Source organism: Stenella coeruleoalba, assembly GCF_951394435.1.
Source record: "Stenella coeruleoalba genome assembly, chromosome: 1".
NCBI lineage: Eukaryota > Metazoa > Chordata > Mammalia > Artiodactyla > Delphinidae > Stenella > Stenella coeruleoalba.
Genome location: NC_137169.1, coordinates 26,110,546 through 26,129,293, shown reverse-complemented (window position 1 = coordinate 26,129,293; position 18,748 = coordinate 26,110,546). Strand labels below are relative to the sequence as shown.

The following is an 18,748-nucleotide window of genomic DNA, read 5'->3' as shown; positions in this document are numbered from 1 at the left end:
CCTCGGGCCTCCGGGGCGGCGCTTTACCGGGGATGGACGGTCCGCTTAGGGACAGGGCTGTTGGCATCCGCTGTACCCTCTGGGTAGGGGACTGCCTATCTTGGAGGCCTGCGGCTTAGCTGGAGAGTTTTGTTTTTAATCTAGTTCAGTCTCACGAAGCTTTTAATTGGATGGAAAGGGACAAGCTGTTCTGTGTCTATCCTCTCTTCCATTTTTAGAAGAGCGTTTTCTCTCCTTCCCGTGCCAAATGAAGGCATATTGTATTGTTGATTCTTTACATTAAAATCGGGACTTGTGAGATTCTTTATTTAAATTGAAGTCCAGAGAGAGGGAAATAATTTGCCCAAGATCAAGTTGCAAACCAATGGTGAACCTACAGTGTGAACTCGTAGTCCCCAGCTCCTGTATTGTTGGATACCAGTTTGTGCCAGTGATACCCCGGCCGTCCCAGTCCTCCCCATCCCTCCCGCAAGGCTGCCTTTTCGACCTGAACACATTTCACTGACATACTTTCAGTTCTGATCAACTTTCCTTTCCTTCCTGCTCCATACCTAGAATGTTGACTTTCTTCCCATGCTGCCTACAGAGACACGTTCTTTTATTCTTTTTCCTGCTAAACAACTTAGTGACAGCTCTCCCCTTAGATATCTCCCATCCTAGATCTTTAATCCCCTTCCATTAGCATATTGGACCCAGAGGATCCCTTGTTGTGAAATAAGCTACCGACCTAAATCCACCATATGTCCCCAATTTTTCTAGGACAACCCCAATTTAAAATATTCTATCACGTTGTCTATCAACCAAGTGTCTCGATTTTTGGTTTAGAAAATAATGTCATTTTAACCATATCAGGCCCTGCTGTCCTGGCCTTTTCCAGCCATTTGGCTCTGGGGCATAACTGGGTAATCCAATTATCATTCACCTGGGATTTTTCATCCCCCCCCCCCACCCCCGAGTCAACCCAAATGTTGGAACTGCTAGGATTTCTAGATGAGTCTGAAAATTGCAGGCTAATGAGGCAAGGAAATTCCTTCTTGCTCCTATATGTCTGCCCCCGCTGCCCTCCCCATTTTTTATTCCGGTAGAGGGCCTCAGACCTGTGGCAGCGTCTATTGATTAGGGCTTAAGTTGAGGTCACATGGGATGCAGGGCTTCATATCATGTTGACTCCAGAATAGAAAGAAAGAAACTTACTGTGTTGGTTACAGGGCAGGAGATTCTGTCTTGGATCTTAAGATACCTGCACAGCTAAGTAGTTTTGGTTCCGCTCAGATTTCACACACCTTCATTAGGCTCCTGCCTCGTGTAAAGCATGATCCTAGGCACTGTGGAGAATGTAAAAGTGATTTTTTCACTTAGCCCCCAACATCTGGATCTATATCTCGAAATAGCCACATTTTTGAATCAGCTGATGCAGTGTGTCCCACTGTTTCTTTACCTAAGTTCCAGCCCTGGCAAGGCGGGAACCAGAGCCTCTGGCTTGGCTCCTTCACAAGGGCTGGCTTCTTCAGAGGGCCCAGCAGATGGGTAGTGGTGCTCGTGTGGCACCTGCCCTTTCCAGGCACTCTTATCACGTGAGCTCTGCCTCTCAGCCCACCCAAGATCTGTTACCAGGCTTGTCCATACACATCGGGAAGAATAGATGCCTTTTTTCTCCAGCGTTAATCTTGCCACTTTTCTGTTGTTCTTGAGTTGGCTTTCTCAGTTGTCCAACTGCATTTTTGTGAGAGGTAGCTCCTGTTTTCATCGCCTTCTCCTCCCCCCCACCCCTTTTAAGCTGTTGTTTTATTAATAGGTGGCACATAGGTACGTAATGAATGTTGGTATTTTATCATGCACTCACCTCCCAGCCCTGTCCACTTCTCTTCCAGGTCCTGGCTTACTTTCGAATTTACCTTTGTCAGATGCACTCAACATATATTATTTCCACTTCCTCAAAGTAAGGAGGAAACTCCAGCTCTTCTTCCTTCTGTCCCAGTAATGATTCTCCTGGCTGTAGGTCTCTTCAGCCATTGTTCCTCTGCATTTCAATGGAGGATAACCTTTTAGGAAGGTGTTGTTATGCTTGCCTCTCCAGACATACCTCCTCTGTCACTGACCTTCTAGTCTAAGCTGATTGACCCTGAGACTTCTCTTCCTGCTACCAAGGCCCCTTCCCCCATCTGTGACCCTGTGCCTGTGCCTTGCTCTGGCTCAGCCCCAGGATCCACTCTTTTTCAGACCACATCCTTTTTCCTGCCTTACTCATTTCCTGTCTCAGATACTTTGGATCCCTTGGATCTTTCAGTGGGAAAGAGAAAAAGAGGAATAGATAGACGATTTTATAAAATTGACCTGTTCTTGCCTCTGGCCTTGCATGCTCTAACTTAGGCCATCCCCTCCCTAGGTTTTCTTGTTTTAGGGGGGAAAAAAATGACTGCTATCTCAGAATTAAGAACCTTTACCTGAGGTTTTGAGTGTCTTTTTATCTCTTTGTGAATGTGTGAAGAGGATGACTCAACTGCCTTAGACGCTTCCTCTAAGTCTCTGCCCTCCTTTGGGCTTTAGGCCTCACACTAGGCATTCGGTAACTATTTGCTGAATTAAGTTCACCCCCTTCCTATCAAAGTCCTTCACTTTGAGCTAGCATGGATCAGTAAACCAACATAAAATTTAAGTTGAAAAAACTAGGGAGTAGGATGGTGGCTCCCTTTCTGGTAACGCTGCTCGGTGTTAGTGTGACACTCACCGAGGGTTTTTTCTTCCTCTCGGTCAGTCCAAGTTTATATTAAAGTTCTCCCAGCTGTGCAGTGCCGTTTACTCTCCAGACAGATTTGGTCCCATCCTGAAAAAGATTCTCTCCTGAAAAGATACATCTACTAGAGTTGAGAGTAGGGAAATGAGACACCTTCATAGAAGCATAGTTTCTCTTTTATTCCCTTTCTTTTGTACCATTTTGCAACTGGAAGATGAAGATGATGATTTTCTGTGGTCCGGAGGAATCTCACAAAAGTGGTTGTAGAGATTCTTTTGTGTTTTCCACCCCCGTGGAAAAGCAGGGTGAGGACTGGCTGCCTTATGCAATCTACTCTCATGAGGCCTTTGTACCAGTAACAGAAATGACTGTCTGCAGTGACTTAGCACCTTGTCTGGTGGAAATCAAAGCTGGGACTACCCCTCAAGGTAGAGGTATGAACATATACTGATTTATGTTTTCAGTGTTTTTATGGCATGCTTTAAACTACAGTGTGAGTCACCAGTTAAAAAGACTCTGAGTATGTGTTCTGTTAAAATGTTTAAAGTAGGCCTGTTCAAGATAACTTGAATTACTTATTCACAATTCAAATAGATGCAGGTTTCATTTTAAGCATTGACTTATTTAAAAATTTCAATTTGAGTTTAGCTACATCAGAACACTGATTTGATGCTTGCAAAGAAACTCTGAAACAAACCATCTTTAATTCAACTTTATGACATTTTGGAATTGTTAGGAAAATAATCAACCATTTATTTATCCAAGACAACAGTCTTACAGATTCAGGGCTTTTTTCCCCCATCAATAACAAAAGTAGAATATAATTGCCATGGTCAAGAAATGGTTGTGGTTTTTTTCGGCCCCGCCCCAAGACATGCGGGATCTTAGTTCCCCAGCCAGGAATTGAACATGCGCCCCCTGCATTGGAAGCTCCGCGTCTCAACCACTGGGCCGCCAGGGAAGTCCCGAGATGGGCTCTTTTATAGTTAATCGAGTTATACAGTTAAGAGTGATTAGTTTTTGAAGGTATAAAATATAGTAAGAAACATAGCATATAATTTAAATAATAAATTGTTGCTATGTGATTCATTGTAAGACCATCTAGGCCAGCATAATAAACTTAATGGTTTGTTGTTCTTTTTCTTTCCCCTTCCAAATTTATTTATAGTTAGTGAAAAGGGATGTGCTTTCCTATACTTGAAATTTCCAAATGATTTTTTTAGTTAAATCCAAAAGAGAACATTCTTTCTACATCTGCCAAAGAAATGATTGCTATTAAATAGGGATTTCCAGTGTTCTAAGATGAATCCAGATGTTGAAGAGAGTCCCCGTTTGCTGTTAGACTCTCTTGAAAGCAAAAACCTGTTTCTTGGATGATTTTCTTCTTAGCAGTGAAATTTGTCATAGCTTCTCTTAAGAAAAGATGACTGTTAGCTGCCGTGTCATAACCAACTCTTCTCCAGTAGATTAGGAGAAGCAGGCCTGATGCTGAATATTGAGACCGTTGGCAAGAAAATGAGAGTTCATGACTGCTGGGAGTTATTTTTAAAGCTCTTGTTGCATGGCTATTATGTCTCAAATACTGTATAATTATCCCTAGTTACTGATATCTTTAGCCTATTTGAAACCATCCATATGTGGCCTAAATCCACACAGCTATATTAAGACATTTTTAAACAATCAAAGCAACTGACACTGTAAATTAAAACAAAATTAATGTGAATCAACTACCGTTTTTTTAAAAATTGGTTAAGTCCACATTTCCAGGCCTCCAGTAATCAGTATTAATCTCTTCTGTCAGCTGATTGGTAGCAAAGTAGCGTGATTGAAAACTTAGACAATGGTTATTAAAGGAAGGGGGGCAGAAATGATCAAGAAGTTTGATTTGCAAGGTAAGTATTATCTATCCCATTATATAGACAAGGACAACTGAGGTTTGGCTTTCTCTAGCACGTGCGTGTGCGCTCATGCTCGCGCGTGCTCTCTCTCTCTCTCTCTCTCTCTCTCTCTCTCTCTCTCTCTCTCTCCCCCCCCTCCCCCTCCCTCCCTCCCTCCCTCCCTCCCTCTCCCATTTCTCTAAGAATATTAGTGCTTCTGCAGTTGGTAAATAAGAGAATTTTCTAAACATTTCTAGTTGGTTTTTTAACTGTTATAAATCCATCTTCCATGATTTTCTCTTCAGCCTTTTAAAGTAATTTCTTTTCACAGGCTAAACCGCCTCCTGGCATTATAAGAACCACTAGGAAAAGTGGTTCTTTATTTGTTCCTGAGTTCTTTCTTTTCTGGTTCCTGGGGTTCTTTTGTGTAATACCCTGGGACTCTTTATGAAAGAAATGCATAGGAAGGGAGGGAATCTGGCGGTTGTCATGTCCTTTGGGTTAACGACTGTTGAAGGTGAATTGGGACGTGTGGTCTGCCCCAAAGGGCAGGTGCATTTCCCTTGTGTTGCAGTCATTGTCAAAGTGGAAGTAAGATTTCTTCCCGAAGCCTTACTTCAGGAGTGCAAGGACAGCACACTGAGTAGGCCAGAGCACCTGAGGAACATGAATGATGCCTGAGTTTGGACCAGTGAAAGAACAGCTCTGCTCTGGGGCTGCCAGAGGCCAGGCTCAGTGTGCGTGAGACTGGGGCAGTTTCCTAATCTCTCGAGTCTCAGTGATGGGAGCTCTCCAATAGCCATGTCAGGCCTCTTCCACTGTGTCGTAACTGCAGTGTCTTATTTAATCCTTACCACAGCCATGTGGGACAGAGATGAGTACCCCATTTTACAGATGAGGAAACTGAGGCCTAGAGTAACTTGCCTGGGATTACAGACTAGGATTTAAGCATAGGGTCTTTCTGATCCCAGTCTTAACTGCTGGGTAGCACAGCTTCTAAATGTAATCAGTGCCAGGCATTTTACATATATAAACTCTAACATTCCCTGTAACCCTGCAAGGTAAGCAGCATGATTGTCATTTTTATAGACGGAGAAACTAAGGTGCAGAGCAGGTACCAAGTGCTTGAAGCTACACAGGTAATCAAAGATGGAACCAGAGTATGAACCCAGGTCTGCCCCAGTGCTGGTGGCCTTTCCACTCTGCCATTTTTCCTCTTGTCTCCTGTGATCCTGATGTCTCTAGCGGAGAGCCTCTCCTGTTGGTTCCAGACCTTTTGCCTTGTGAAATCACAGCGTCTGCTAGAGAACTGTGATGTTAGGATATCTGGGAGCCCTTGACCGCAGCCCTGGAGACCGTAGGGCTGCAGAGCTTTTTTTGAACTCTGTCCCTGGCTCCCTGCGGCTAGTGAGCCATCGCACGTTGACCAGCGCAGGTGCTGCTGCTGAGTGGGACCTGGTCTTCAGCCTGGGCCGGGCAGCAGTGCTGCAGCTGTTTGGAAATCCCCCCTGGCTCCCATCCGAGCCACGCGGGGGCGGCTGGCTGTCGCTCCATTGATTTTTTTCCTCCAGAGCTGGGGGTGGCAGCTTGGAAAACGTTCAGCTGTTTACAATTCAGCTTATGTACACTTTAGCTGGGGAGTGTGGGTGAGTCAGAAGGCCCGCTCTCTCTGCCGGTGTCCTAAGAGACAGCCTGAGAGTCAGCTGTATGGTAATGGCCGCCAGGGAGGAGGAGGAGCCCCCCCTGCCAGACCCAGATGCTTAGGATCCAGGAAGCCTGTCTGCTCTCCAGTCCTCTTAACCCAGACTCAACAAGGTCGCTCCGCAGTGACACCGAGGCGCGTCTGAGGCAACCTGGCCCAGCTTCCCTTTCATTGGGCCGCCACCTCCCTGGCAGGCACCAGGTATGGAGCCAGGGCCTTGCCCTCCTGTGACTCGGCAAAGCGCCCCAAAGGGATCCTCCTGTCACAGCCCTTTCTTCCCTCTCGGGAGAGGCCCCTAAGAGCAGAAGTGCTCCGAGGGGCAGGGTGATGAGGGCACCTGTGTGAGACAGCCGCGGCCTGCTGTGCGTCTGGGAGCCAGGGGCTTTTCGTGGGTTTGACAGTAATTCGGTCCTTGGCAGAATTGCAAATGCTCCAAGCATCTGGCATTGGTACCTCCAGCCTTCTGGTTCTCAGGAGGGACCCTGGGTGGGAAGGGGCCTACAATTTTCCCAGCTCTCTAAGGGCTTCTTTTGTGCTTGTTTTAGAAGGTACTCTCTTCCAAATTAGGTGGTACCCACTCTTGCCTTGATTCTAAAATGCACACTTTTAACTATGCACCCTTTTCCTCCTCTGGGAAATTAAGATGTTAGACCCAAGGCCCTTCTAACTCCGGTCCTCTGTGATCTAGTGCCCCTGATCCAAAACGTCCACTCTTCATGCCCCAGTCCGCCCAGCAAACCTCATCCCTAAATTGGGAGGAAAGCTATCTGCTTCTCTAAGTGATTCACAGCCAGGTGTGAATGGCCACAGGTGTATATTTGCATTTTAAAGCAGGTTGTTAACCAAATGAATCTCTTTAATGGAATACTCTGTCAGGGTCCCAGGACAGAGCCGCCATTCCTCCTTGCCTCTCTCTTCCTTCTCTCCCCCCTCCCTCTCCCCTCCCCCTCCCCTCCCCTCCCCTCTCTCTCTCTTTCCCTCTGTCTCTCTTTCTTTCAACAAATTGGTGCTTAATGAGATATCTTACCTCCCTCACTTTCAGAGCAGCACTGATTTCTTTAGGGGCCCAAATATAACTAATGAGATTGTAAAGGGAGGCCACAGCCTTTCCAGAGGGCTCAGCCCTCAGCTTGCCGTGCTCTGTTAGCACCAGGTGCATCTGGTCTGTGTCAGCTGCTCCCTGTCTGGGATGTGGCTTCCCTGGGCGTCACTTTGCAGGTGCTCCCCTCAGGGTCTCTCTAGAGCAGGCAGTTGTTTAGGAATCCTGCTGTCACCCCTCCTGGCCACGTGACTGGCCTGCTAAGCTCAGGCACAGTGAGCCGGACTTCAGAGCCAGGGGCCTGGAGAGAACGCTCTGTGTTGTATAAGCGACCTTGTTTTGCCATTTGTCGAGCAGAATTTGTTGCAGGCAAATGATCCATGTTATCACCTATTCTGCTTCCTTGAATCCTGTATTAACTTCATTAGCTTTGTCTTTCTCCTGCTGCTGCCAAGCAAGGGTAGTTAGAAGTCTTGTAAATTAAAATACCCCTTTCTCCTCAGGTCTGGAGAAAGTGGAAATAGCTACTGGCCACGCTGAAGGGTAGAGGGAGAGGCTCTGCTTGCCCTTCATTTCCTCTGAAGTCAGGTCTTCAAGGGGACTTACTTTAGGGGCAAATAGAATGAGTGGCCAGGTCATCTGAAATACCCACAATAAATGTTAGTACTGAACGATATTTCAGCATAACTGACGATTTTTGCCTTACCTGTGCTTATAAAGAGCACCATAACTGGTTCCGAAGTGGCCCAGATGGTGCGTGGCTGGAGCCAGCCTGACCTCTGTCCTCAGTGGGCAGGAAAGCTCGGCCTCTCTGGGCACCTACCTCCTGGCCCCGGGGGTGGGGCCGTTTTTATAGGCGTCTCGGGCCTCTGCCTCTAGAGGTCATCATGCCTTTCCAAATGCCTGGAGCCAGCATCAGTGTTTCAAAGGGACCAGGGAACCCAGAGCTGCAGCCTTTGGGGCCAATTTAATGCTGTATCTCCCTTCTGCTGAGGAAATCCTCACTCAAACAGGAAGAACTGGGCTAAGGAATAGCTCTCATTCTTCTTTATAGCCAGGTACCCAGAAGTGCCACCCCCATAGGCAGGCACCAGCCCGGCTGCTCCCTCTCGTCATTATCACCTAGAAAGTGATGTGCCAGTCTCAGCTGGTGGCCGGTTGCTGTCGGAAGAGTAAGGAGATCTGTACGCTGGTCAAGAGTGAAGACGGAGCCCACGGGTTCCCCGTGCTCCAGCTCAGCAGCCGTTAAATGGCTGTTATATATCGGACGCTGGGTTAGCCCTGAAGATACAGATGAGACCGAGACAGCCCCCACCTGACGGCACCTGCTTTGCCTAGCAGAGGAGACCGGCCCTGTAGCAGATAATTTCACAAACTGGGCCACTGGGGGGGTCCTTCCTATTTTAATCCAGTCCCTATAAGGGCTGTTTCTGCCAGCGCCTGTGAGACCAGATTGAGAAGCGACCTACAAGGTTGAGGCCTATGTTATGTAACAACTCCCCCAGAACACATTGTTTTGTTCATTCTGATCCAAATACTTAGCCCTTTGTGGTCAGCTTCAATTGAAGGCTAGATTCTACTTCCCCCTTCCACCACCGCCACTGAAGCTTGGCTTTATTTCCTTCCTGCAGCCTCTCCTACTCAGGGTGTCCTGGCCTCCACCTTTCAGTTCCAGGTAGCTAACTCTGTATGAAGGCATTTGAGACCTGTGGGAAACCCGGCAGCACTTACAGCCTCGGGACTGGTCAAGGGAATTGAGTAAGGAAGAATTCCAAAGATAGAGAATTTCTTTGTCTCTGTCTTCCATCTGGCCTCAGGGCCAACAGGGCAGGTTTCTGCAAGTTTAAGCGGCTTTCCCTTAAGCAGGCTGCAAAGCAGTCTGGGAGAACGGGAAGCAGATTAAATTAATCTCAGTGTGCTGAGCTTGGCAGGGGGTGAGATTGTATATGGTCATTCCAGAAATAGCCCAGACTCCTCTGTGACTAAAGCACATGATAAGGTATTGCCTACAAGATGACTGCAAAGCGAAATAGCTGCAAACCTTTGTACAGTCGTAAAACGCTCTCCCTTCCGTCCCTTGGATTCTGTGTCTCCTGTAACCTGGCCCAGAGGTATAGTGGAGAGTGATAGCTTATAATGTTGTGGTGAAGGGGTTTATTAGTTTGTTCTCTTGCTTAATAAGATCCTTTTTTAAAAACTTAGATTCCCAAAAAGTCTTTTTCCTCCCAGAGTTAAGTATTGGCTCTGTAGCCTCTGAGCTCGTGAATGTCTCTGTTGGCTCCTGTATTTGGCACGAGGAAGGACTCTGACCTCAGGAGCCCCCGCCTCGTCTTGCAGTGTACGTTAGTAGGCACAGATCTGAGAGACAGGAGGGAAGGGGGTAGAGGGAGTAAGGAGAAGAGTCGAACAAGGTTGGAGAGATCCCATAAAAGGAGACAGGGTATCAGCAGCTGTTTGGTGATAAATATCAGTGAAAAGAGGGAGGTGGGCAGGATCCCAGAATTCAGAGGAGAATGGATTAATTCCATAGAAGTATGATAAACTAAAACAAGGCAGTCACTCATTGCCCTCCATCTGTGCTCTCAGCGAGGAACGAGATTGTGTTTGAAAGAAACAAAACAAAACTCTTACCAACAGGATCTCTTGGATCAATACACTTGATATATTATGTTACTATTGACGGAGTACCTGACTTTAAAAGATGCTGGCAAAGAAGACCTAGGGTGATGATGAATTTGCAACCTTTTATATAAGAAGTCGTCAAAGGAGCAGAGGGAGTGTGGCCTGGAGGAGAGAACGTAAACTGGGCTCATAAGTGACATCCTTCATGACACCAAGAGCATTTCTTGAGTGTTTCCCAGTGTGCTAGCGCTTCATTGCTATTCATTTTCTCACTTAGTCCTTGTAGCAACACTAAAGGGTAGGTCTTATTATTGTCTGTATTTTATAGCTGGAGAAACCAAGGGTCAGAGACAGAAGAGGACTTGTCCCTAATCCACTTGAGTGATAGAGACCAGTCTCTAAGCCAGGTCTAAGCCTGTGTTTTTGCCCATTATACAAATAAGATTAGCCTTGTTCTGTGTGGTCTAAGAAATAGAACCAGGGTAAGTGGACAGAAATTAACAGAAGATAGATTTTTGGCTCATTATAAGGAAGAACTTATTAATTGAACTGCCCAAGTTGGGAACAGACTACTTCAGAGGTAGTGAGTTCCTTTGTCATTAGAGGTATTCAAACAAATGCCAGAAAATCACTGGGTGGGGCTATTATAGGGAAGGGTCAAGCATTGGTAAGGGGTTGAACCAGACTTTCTAATCTTGTGACTCTATAATCTGTACAGTAGCTCATTAGCGAAGCCAGGGAATATTTTACTAGGCTCTAATCAGAGGGGAATAGCCATCATCTAAAAATAGGATTTTAACTTACATAGTAAGCTTTCTATTTTAACATTTATTCATTATTTTAAATAAAATAGATTGTTTCTTTGCATATTTAAAATACTTTAAAATATACAAGCAAAAATGTAATTATGTAAATATAGACTGAAATATTTAAAATTTAAAAGCAAAGAAACTTAATTTGATTGATTGTATAATTAACTCAGTCCTCCTAGTTATTCATGGATTGTTAAGGAAAGATTTTTTTTTTCTAGTTCCCAAACACCTTTACAATTTTAGAAAGACTGATTCTAACGGAGAAATTTTCCATCCCTATAGAAAGGTCAAAAATGTCAAACAATTTTTTTCAAAGGACTATAAACATGTAAACGAATTTTTCTAACTTGCTGGTATGACTGTCTCCAAAAAAATTAATTTTTAAAAAATCTCATTAATCACATCTCTTAGGTAACTCCTGCTAAGCTCTGAAATTTATTATAGTTGAATTACAGAGGTCTGAGTACTGAAGACATGTGTCATGGCCAACTGTTTTTTTAACAAAAAAGATTTATCCCCGTTTACTGCACATTAGGACTACTAGTAAGAAAATGAGCCGGTTATAAACCTTTTCTAAAATGAGTTTATTTTGATTTCTCCATGCCACATAATTAGGCATCGTGAATTCCTGTTCTGTGCTGGGATTTTTAGATCTTTAACATGAAATAAGAGCATCTTCATATAAATTTTGTGCAAAAATTACTTAGCTAATAAATATACTGAAATTCTTTTTAAAGTGTGTAATACGTACATTCACACTGGGTTATGCTTACTGTCAGTAGGCTTGTTGCAATAAAGAAATGGCTTTTTCTTTCTTTTCTTCTTTCTTTTTTTTCTTTTTTAGGAAGTTCCAGGTTAAAGGCAACCTCAGCTTCACACAGTTGGCGGTGGTAGAGAATGGCCCTGGGAAGGGGGGGTGGGGAAAGAGTTAAAAAAGTGAAGAGAGGAAAGTTGCTTCTAAAACAGTGAAGCAACTCAGGAGAGGTACTGTTTGGAGTGGAGGAAAGGGGGTCCCTTGTGGTGTGGTTCTGTAAAGGCACCTCATCATACTTACTGGAGCTCTGTCAGGCTCTTCAGAGAAAGGCTGGCAGCCCCGTGGAGAGGAAATCTTAAGCAAGGCTCTCCTTGGAGGGAAGGAGTCTGTGGTTGGCCGAGAATCAGATTGGATGTGGAGCTGAGAACTGGACAAGAGGCTTGATTGGGGCAGGAGACCTGCAGGAACAGCATAGAAAACCTCAGCTCTGCTTAGGGGCTTCCTCGGTGGAGAAACAGAATACACGCATGTCTTAATGCAGTGATCCCAAATAACCAGTCTCCGATGAGGCGGATCTGTGTTAAAATGTTCACGTGGGGTTCAGTACTTTGACATTTCACAGCACGCTTAAAATCTAACCCTTTCCTGAGGAACCTCATAGAAGGTTCATTTCCTCTCTGCCCCAAACCCCCTCATGCCCCAAGCCCTATACCTAGTTCAGCTTTTCATCTTGGTTTTAGATGTCACCTTGAATACATTTTCTCCCTTGAGCAGAATGTTAACTTGTTTGTCCAGATCAATATTGACCAAGGTCTTAACTCCTCAGAGGCAGAATTCTTGCCTGTGTAACCTGGTTGGACTAAGCACAGTTGGGAAATTAAGAAAACACTGCTGGCGGATGAGCTGCATTGTTGCAGAACACACTGTAGTCTCACTTGGTGGTGGGTCCACTGAGACTGTACCACTTTTGAATGGGTCACTGGGGGAGGGGACTGCTTGGTTTGCATCGTCGGGCAGTGTTGAGTCCCTGCTCTGCTACTGGCCTAGACCTGGTTCTGACCCCCGCCTCCCGCTTGTGTTTTCCTGCTTTCCCTTGTACAGAGACAGGGCAGGGCATTGTTCATGCACTGACCGACCTCAGCAGCCCCGGCATGACCTCAGGGAACGGAAACTCTGCCTCCAGCATCACCGGCACTGCCCCCCAGAATGGTGAGAATAAACCACCACAGGCCATTGTGAAACCCCAAATCCTGACGCATGTTATCGAAGGGTTTGTGATCCAGGAGGGGGCGGAGCCTTTCCCGGTACGGACTACTTCTTTTCCCCTCTTTTTTTTTTTTTTTTAATAAGTATACTTTGGATGTGTATTAGAATAGCTTTACATTTCCATGTAAAATTTCTGAAAATGTGAAAAATTTGCTCTTTCCTTGCTAATTTTCCCCCAAAGGAATATCAGAGCCATTTGCTTTCTAGGATTGAGTGTCTTCCTAAGGTCCAGAAGGGGTCAGTGATTAAGAATAATTGGCAAGACCCCTTGGTTGGAAGTTGCCACACAGACTCAGCCGTGTCCCTGCCTGGTGAAGTGCGAACCCCTTGGTTAGAAGGGGTTCACATTGGGGTATTTGGTGCTGCAGGGTGATGGACTTTGGCATTCGGGTTTGAATGCCACAACCCCCAAATGGCAACACGTTGGCTGGTTAGAGAGCAAAAGGAAGCTGTGTAGAAGAGAATTCTCAAGATCTATCTGAATGGAAGACAAGTGAACAGAGTTACAGCCTGAAGCTTCTTTTCTGGGGACAGAGCCTTGAAAGGGGAGTGAATGAGGGGCACTCCAGAAAGGGGCACGTCATCAGGTGTCTCCAATTAAAGCATAAGACCAAGGGGAAACACAGAAGAATCAAGAACATGGCTCATTAGAACAGCACCCAGAGCCAGCAGTGCACAGTGTGAATTGGTGAGACAGGTGGCCTGCTCTCTAGGTGGGAGGAGCCCAGCGCCAGGTGCACTCCAGCCTCTCTCGTGATAAACTTAACTGGCTGTTAGAGACACAACATCTTCATGGGAGGCCATCTATCTTTTGCACATTCTTTGGATCCACGAGTGGTGTGAATAGTCAGCCGAAGCCTCTGGGCTTGATGAACTGAGATGGGTGGACTGCCCTTCTAAAATGCCAAAAGACAAAAATGCCAAGACAGGTTCTTGTCCTCTTTCCCTCTGGAGGTCGGTCAAGGCCTGGGGCACCTTAGCTATAAGTAGCTCTAGCCCTGTCACATACCTTCCCTCATTAGACTAGGTCCTCCCTTTGGCCCCCTAGAGAAGCTCCAGAACCCAGCTGATCTCACAGGATTGATGCTGATTGGACAGCAGCCCCAGCATCGCCCAGGAGATCTGGCAACCAGGCTGCCTGCACAAAAGGCAACAAAGGGAGTGCACCAAAGAGTGAATCAGCTAGTCTGGGATCCTGGCACCACCGAGGGCCTTTGCTTTCCGGTGTGGCCCAGCATCCGCGTTTTCCTCTTCTCCTCCGTGGCTGCCTGTCCCTCTGGCTCGGGTAGGGCAGTGGTAAGGGAGAGAACAGTAAGGCATCCAGGAATGGCGGCTGGGTCTGTGTGTCACACATACAGTCACACACAGCCTCAGCTGTGTTCCTGCCCCGTGACGCGTGAGTGCTGGGGCCCGGCCCTTGTCCTGGTGCTGCGGGAAACCTGATCCCTGCCTCCATCTCTGTCCCCTAGACGCTTGGAAAAGTAGATATTCTCCTGACCTCCTAAGCCATCCATTGGTCCTGGGTTGAAGCCGTTTCCATCCCTGTGCTTTGGTGGTCATCGGCATCTTGCCTCTTGAGCTAAACAGCAAAACAGGCCTTGAGCAGGGTGTACCTGGATGGTGATACAGGGGCGGGCATCTGTGCCTGGGTGCTTTATACATGTAATTTTGATGAGGCTGGATGGCAAGGAAGCATGCCCACCTGACCCTCATGGCCTCCATGTTGCCTTGTCCCCTAGGTGGGACGCTCATCCCTGCTGGTGGGGAATCTCAAGAAGAAGTATGCACAGGGGTTCTTGCCTGAGAAACTTCCGCAGCAGGACCATACCACCACCACTGACTCAGAGATGGAGGAGCCCTATCTGCAAGGTAGCGTCTCAGACCCTGGATGCCGGGGCTTCTGGCGGGGCTGAACAGGACTCAGCAAGGCTGGAAGGTCCTTTCCCAGTATCCACGGAGGGGCTCTGAGCCGGGGAGCGTGTGAACATGTCAGCTGACCAGACTGCCCTGTCCTGTGCCCGCTCAGCCCTGTCCCTAGAAAACGGACGGCAGTTCCTGCCCCTGGGGAACTGAGTGTGCCCTGCCTGTCTCCAGCCCCACTCCTGCCAGCCCCAGGATTCCAAGAGCGGCTTTGCCCGCGTGAGTCACTCGCCAGTTGTAGGCCTGCAGGAGCAGCCCCAGGTGGCTCGTGCCCTTCCTCTACCGCCTCGGGAGCCTGCACTCGGGACGGGGGCCAGCGAGGGCTGCACTTGCCGCACGAGCCACCGACTAAGTGGAGGCGGGACGGGACGCCCACGTAGGCTGCAGAACTCCTGGGCTCTGTTACCCAGGCCGGCAGCCAACTGGATACCTCAAGGGAAGGGCGGGGTAGTTCCAGATCAGTGGTGACAGCATTGAAGCTTTCCCTGTGAGCGCCTGCTCTCTTCCAGGGTCATAAAGAGGGGCGCTGGTTCTTCCCCACCCGTGCTTTGTCTCATAGTCCTTAGAAGCAGAAACTGCCGGGTGTCCAGGGGCCATCTTTGGACACCTTCGGATACTTTCCAGGGGTGAAACCACAGCCCTTCCAAAAATAGCGACAAAGCAGTTTGGCACTCTCCAAGCCGCTGCTGCAGGCAGGACAGAGCAGAGTGGCCCGGGGTGGGGCTGTGGGCAGTCCTGTGGGGACTACTCCTTGTCCGCGCTTACCGATTTTCATGCTTTTCAGAATCCAAAGAGGAGGGTACTCCCCTTAAACTCAAGTGTGAGCTCTGTGGCCGGGTGGACTTTGCCTACAAGTTCAAGCGTTCCAAGCGCTTCTGCTCCATGGCTTGTGCAAAAAGGTGAGAGCCTCAGCCCCTTCCCTTTTCTTGGGATTGCGCCTTGGTACCCAGCTCCTTATTTCCGTGACCTGCCTGGAAGCAGCAAAGAACTCCCATGAGCAGAGCAGGGCAGGCGGCAAGGGTCCAAGGGAAGGAAGCAGCATGTAGCTTGTCGGGCCCTCCTGGGTCCCACTGGCACCCGCCCTTGGCAGCTCCCATCTCCTTAGGGTTTACCGAAGCCTCCACCGGAAGCTTTGCCCAGAGCCACTGCGCTGGCTACAGACGTTTCCTTTGCGAGCGTTTGCGCAGCTTAGAAGACATGATCACAGTAAACACCAGCGTTGTTTACTGTGGACCGGCTGTGTGTGAGTCTCTGTGCTGGGTGTTAATATGCATCATGTCATCTGATCTTCAAAGTAATACTGTGGGGCAGGTATTGCTATCGTGCCCTTTATACATGTTAGGAAACTGAGGCACAAGGAGAAGTAATTGCGCCTAAAGCCTTCGAGCTGGGGATCTAGACTTGCTGACTCTAAGCCCAGAGTGATCCTTGTGCCGAGAGGGAAGAGGCCTGAGCCCCCAGAAGAGAGGAGCTCTCTAGGCCCCAGGCAGAGACGCCCTGCACACCAGCTGGAGTAGGGCTGTCCGCAGCCCTCCCTCCCCACAGGCTGCGCTGGAGGGCCTCCCGCACCTCTGCCAACTCTGCCAAGCTGTTCTCTGTCAGGACGGAGGACACTAGTTTCCCGGCCCCGGTGATACGTGGAGTGGAATGTGGCAGCCCTGAGTTCTTACCGTGATCCGAGTTGTGCCAGGCACTTTGCACACGTTAGCTTATGTTAATTGCCAGACCGGTTACAGAAAGTGAGTGGTCTCCTCCCCAGCGCTAGATAAGGAAACTGAGGGGCTAAGTGACTTGCCCAGATCCACACAGCTAGTACTGAGTGATGGACTTAGGACTGGGACGAGGAGGCAGACGCAGCTTTTGCCAAGTATCTTGGCTGCTCTTCTCCTCCTGGGCCATTCGCCCTGCGACTGCCCTGACCGCCCTTGTTCCCCGGCTCTGGCAGGTACAATGTGGGATGCACCAAACGAGTGGGCCTTTTCCACTCGGACCGGAGCAAGCTGCAGAAGGCGGGAGCTGCAACCCACAACCGCCGTCGGGCCAGCAAAGCCAGTCTGCCAACACTTACCAAGGATACCAAGAAGCAGGTGAGAGGCTGGCGGAGCCTGCAGCTCGTGCTCTCGGGTCCCCACCAACTTCCCTTCCTGACACGACCCGGGACGCCCGCCGTCCTTTTCCGCTGCTGGCATCAGTGCTGCGTCACGTTCTCATCTCTCATGATCTGTCAGGTCAAGCCGTCTCCCCGTGTCCCTTCATAGGTCCCTTCATGTAGACCCATGGGTGCTTCAACTTTCCCTCCTCCGTGACCTTGCCCCGACTTCACCCCTTTCTTCCAGTTTGCCTCCATCCTTGACGTCCGGGGCTCCCCTGCCTGAAGAGACAGGCTGTCCCGGGTAGCACCTGCCTTCCGAGGAGGGCTAGGTGAGAGGCAGCCGACACCCTTTACTTCCCCTCCTTGTTGCCTCTCTGAACATCAGAGCACTGAGTCCTTGAAGGTCTCTACCAGGAACGTGGGTGTTTGTTCATTCAGTATGTTTTAGCACTGGCTGTACGTCAGGAGCTGTTAGGCACTAAATCTCTTAAGTTGCGCTCCAGGAACTCAGAGCCTAGTATGATGCTTCAGACCTTATGTGTATTTTGCTGTTTATTGTTATTGTTTTGGCCATAAACCTCTTTAAGAATCTGATGAAAGCTACAGTCCAATATAGACACACACAAGAAAATTTACATGCTATTTCAGGTGGTTTACAGACCATCCCCCTAAACCCATAGAGCCCTGGTTAAAAACCCCACATCTAGAAGAAAGAATAGACGTAGAATCAGATCATTGCAGCATAGTGTGGTACATGCTCCAGTACTGGCACTGACTCTGCTTAGGATCAGAGAGGGGACGTGGCAAAAGATGCTTTTTGATCTCGAATTCAGATACATAGTAGCAGACCACGTAGAAAAGGGAGAATATACCTGCCTTTGCCCAGCGCTCTGTTAGAGGTGCTTTATGCCCCCATCCTGAAGAAAACCGTTTCTCTGTGCTCCCAGCCAGCAGGCACTGTACCCCTCTCGGTTGCTGCCGCACTGCAGCTAACACACAGCCAGGAAGACTCCAGCCGTTGCTCCGACAACTCAAGCTACGAGGAGCCCCTGTCACCCATCTCAGCCAGCTCATCCACCTCCCGCCGGCGACAAGGCCAGCGGGACCTGGAGCTCCCTGACGTGCACATGCGGGACCTGGTGGGCATGGGGCACCACTTCCTGCCAAGCGAGCCCACCAAATGGAATGTGGAAGATGTCTACGAATTCATCCGCTCTCTGCCAGGTAAGGTCCTTGGAAGTTCCACGCCTGCCTGGAGTAGCAAGGAAAGCAAGGGTGTGAGAGACCTCACCTGCCGCCACCAGGAGAGACCGGGCAGTTCAAGGAGAGGCTTGGGTTCAGGAACGGGGTGCGGGGTGGGGGGCAGAGATGAGTAGGAGGAGGTGCCTGCCGGTAAGAGCTCACATTCTAGCATGGAGCGCCGACTGTAATGTTCCGTGGCTGTAATCTGCCGTATCTGTGGGCTCGGTGAGGGGCCTGTGTGAAGGTGATGACGTGACCAACCCTGTGTGTCTCCGGGATGAGTTGGGAGGCGTGTCAAGTGGGAGTGGAGGAAATCGGTCAAGGAGAACGTTAGAACGAAGAACGTTTACACTGAGTGACGGTGGACAAGCAGGCCTGTGCCGGATGGAGAGACGGCATCAGGGAGCAGCCTAAGCAGAGACACGCAAGCATGTAAAGGAGCCGGTAGCTGCACGTGACCCTGGGTGTGCAGTGCCGGTGGTCTCGAAGGTAGGATCTAGAAATGAAGCTTGAAAGACCTCCCATCTGCACGGCTGCACTCGTCGGGACCAGAGCTTCTCCACTGTTTCTTCTGCCAGTCTCACCCAGCCACTGACCAGGTCAGGCAGTGGTGACCATGAGCCCGTTCACTCAGAGACCAAAGTGGGATATAGTGGTTAAGAGCAGGCTTCGGAGTTAAACAGAACTG

General features: G+C 48.6%; 1 protein-coding gene across 2 annotated transcripts in view; it reads left to right on the top strand.

Annotated features, from left to right (window-relative positions):
- The window catches only part of PHC2 (polyhomeotic homolog 2), a 102,500-nt gene that overhangs the window by 79,881 nt on the left and 3,871 nt on the right, over positions 1–18,748 (top strand). For both annotated transcript variants that reach the window (XM_079924577.1, XM_079924578.1), the window contains 5 exons: positions 12,642–12,844; positions 14,546–14,675; positions 15,511–15,625; positions 16,672–16,813; positions 17,766–18,042. In XM_079924577.1, the coding sequence (XP_079780703.1) occupies positions 12,642–12,844; positions 14,546–14,675; positions 15,511–15,625; positions 16,672–16,813; positions 17,766–18,042 (867 nt within the window). The remainder of the gene's footprint in view (positions 1–12,641; positions 12,845–14,545; positions 14,676–15,510; positions 15,626–16,671; positions 16,814–17,765; positions 18,043–18,748) is intronic.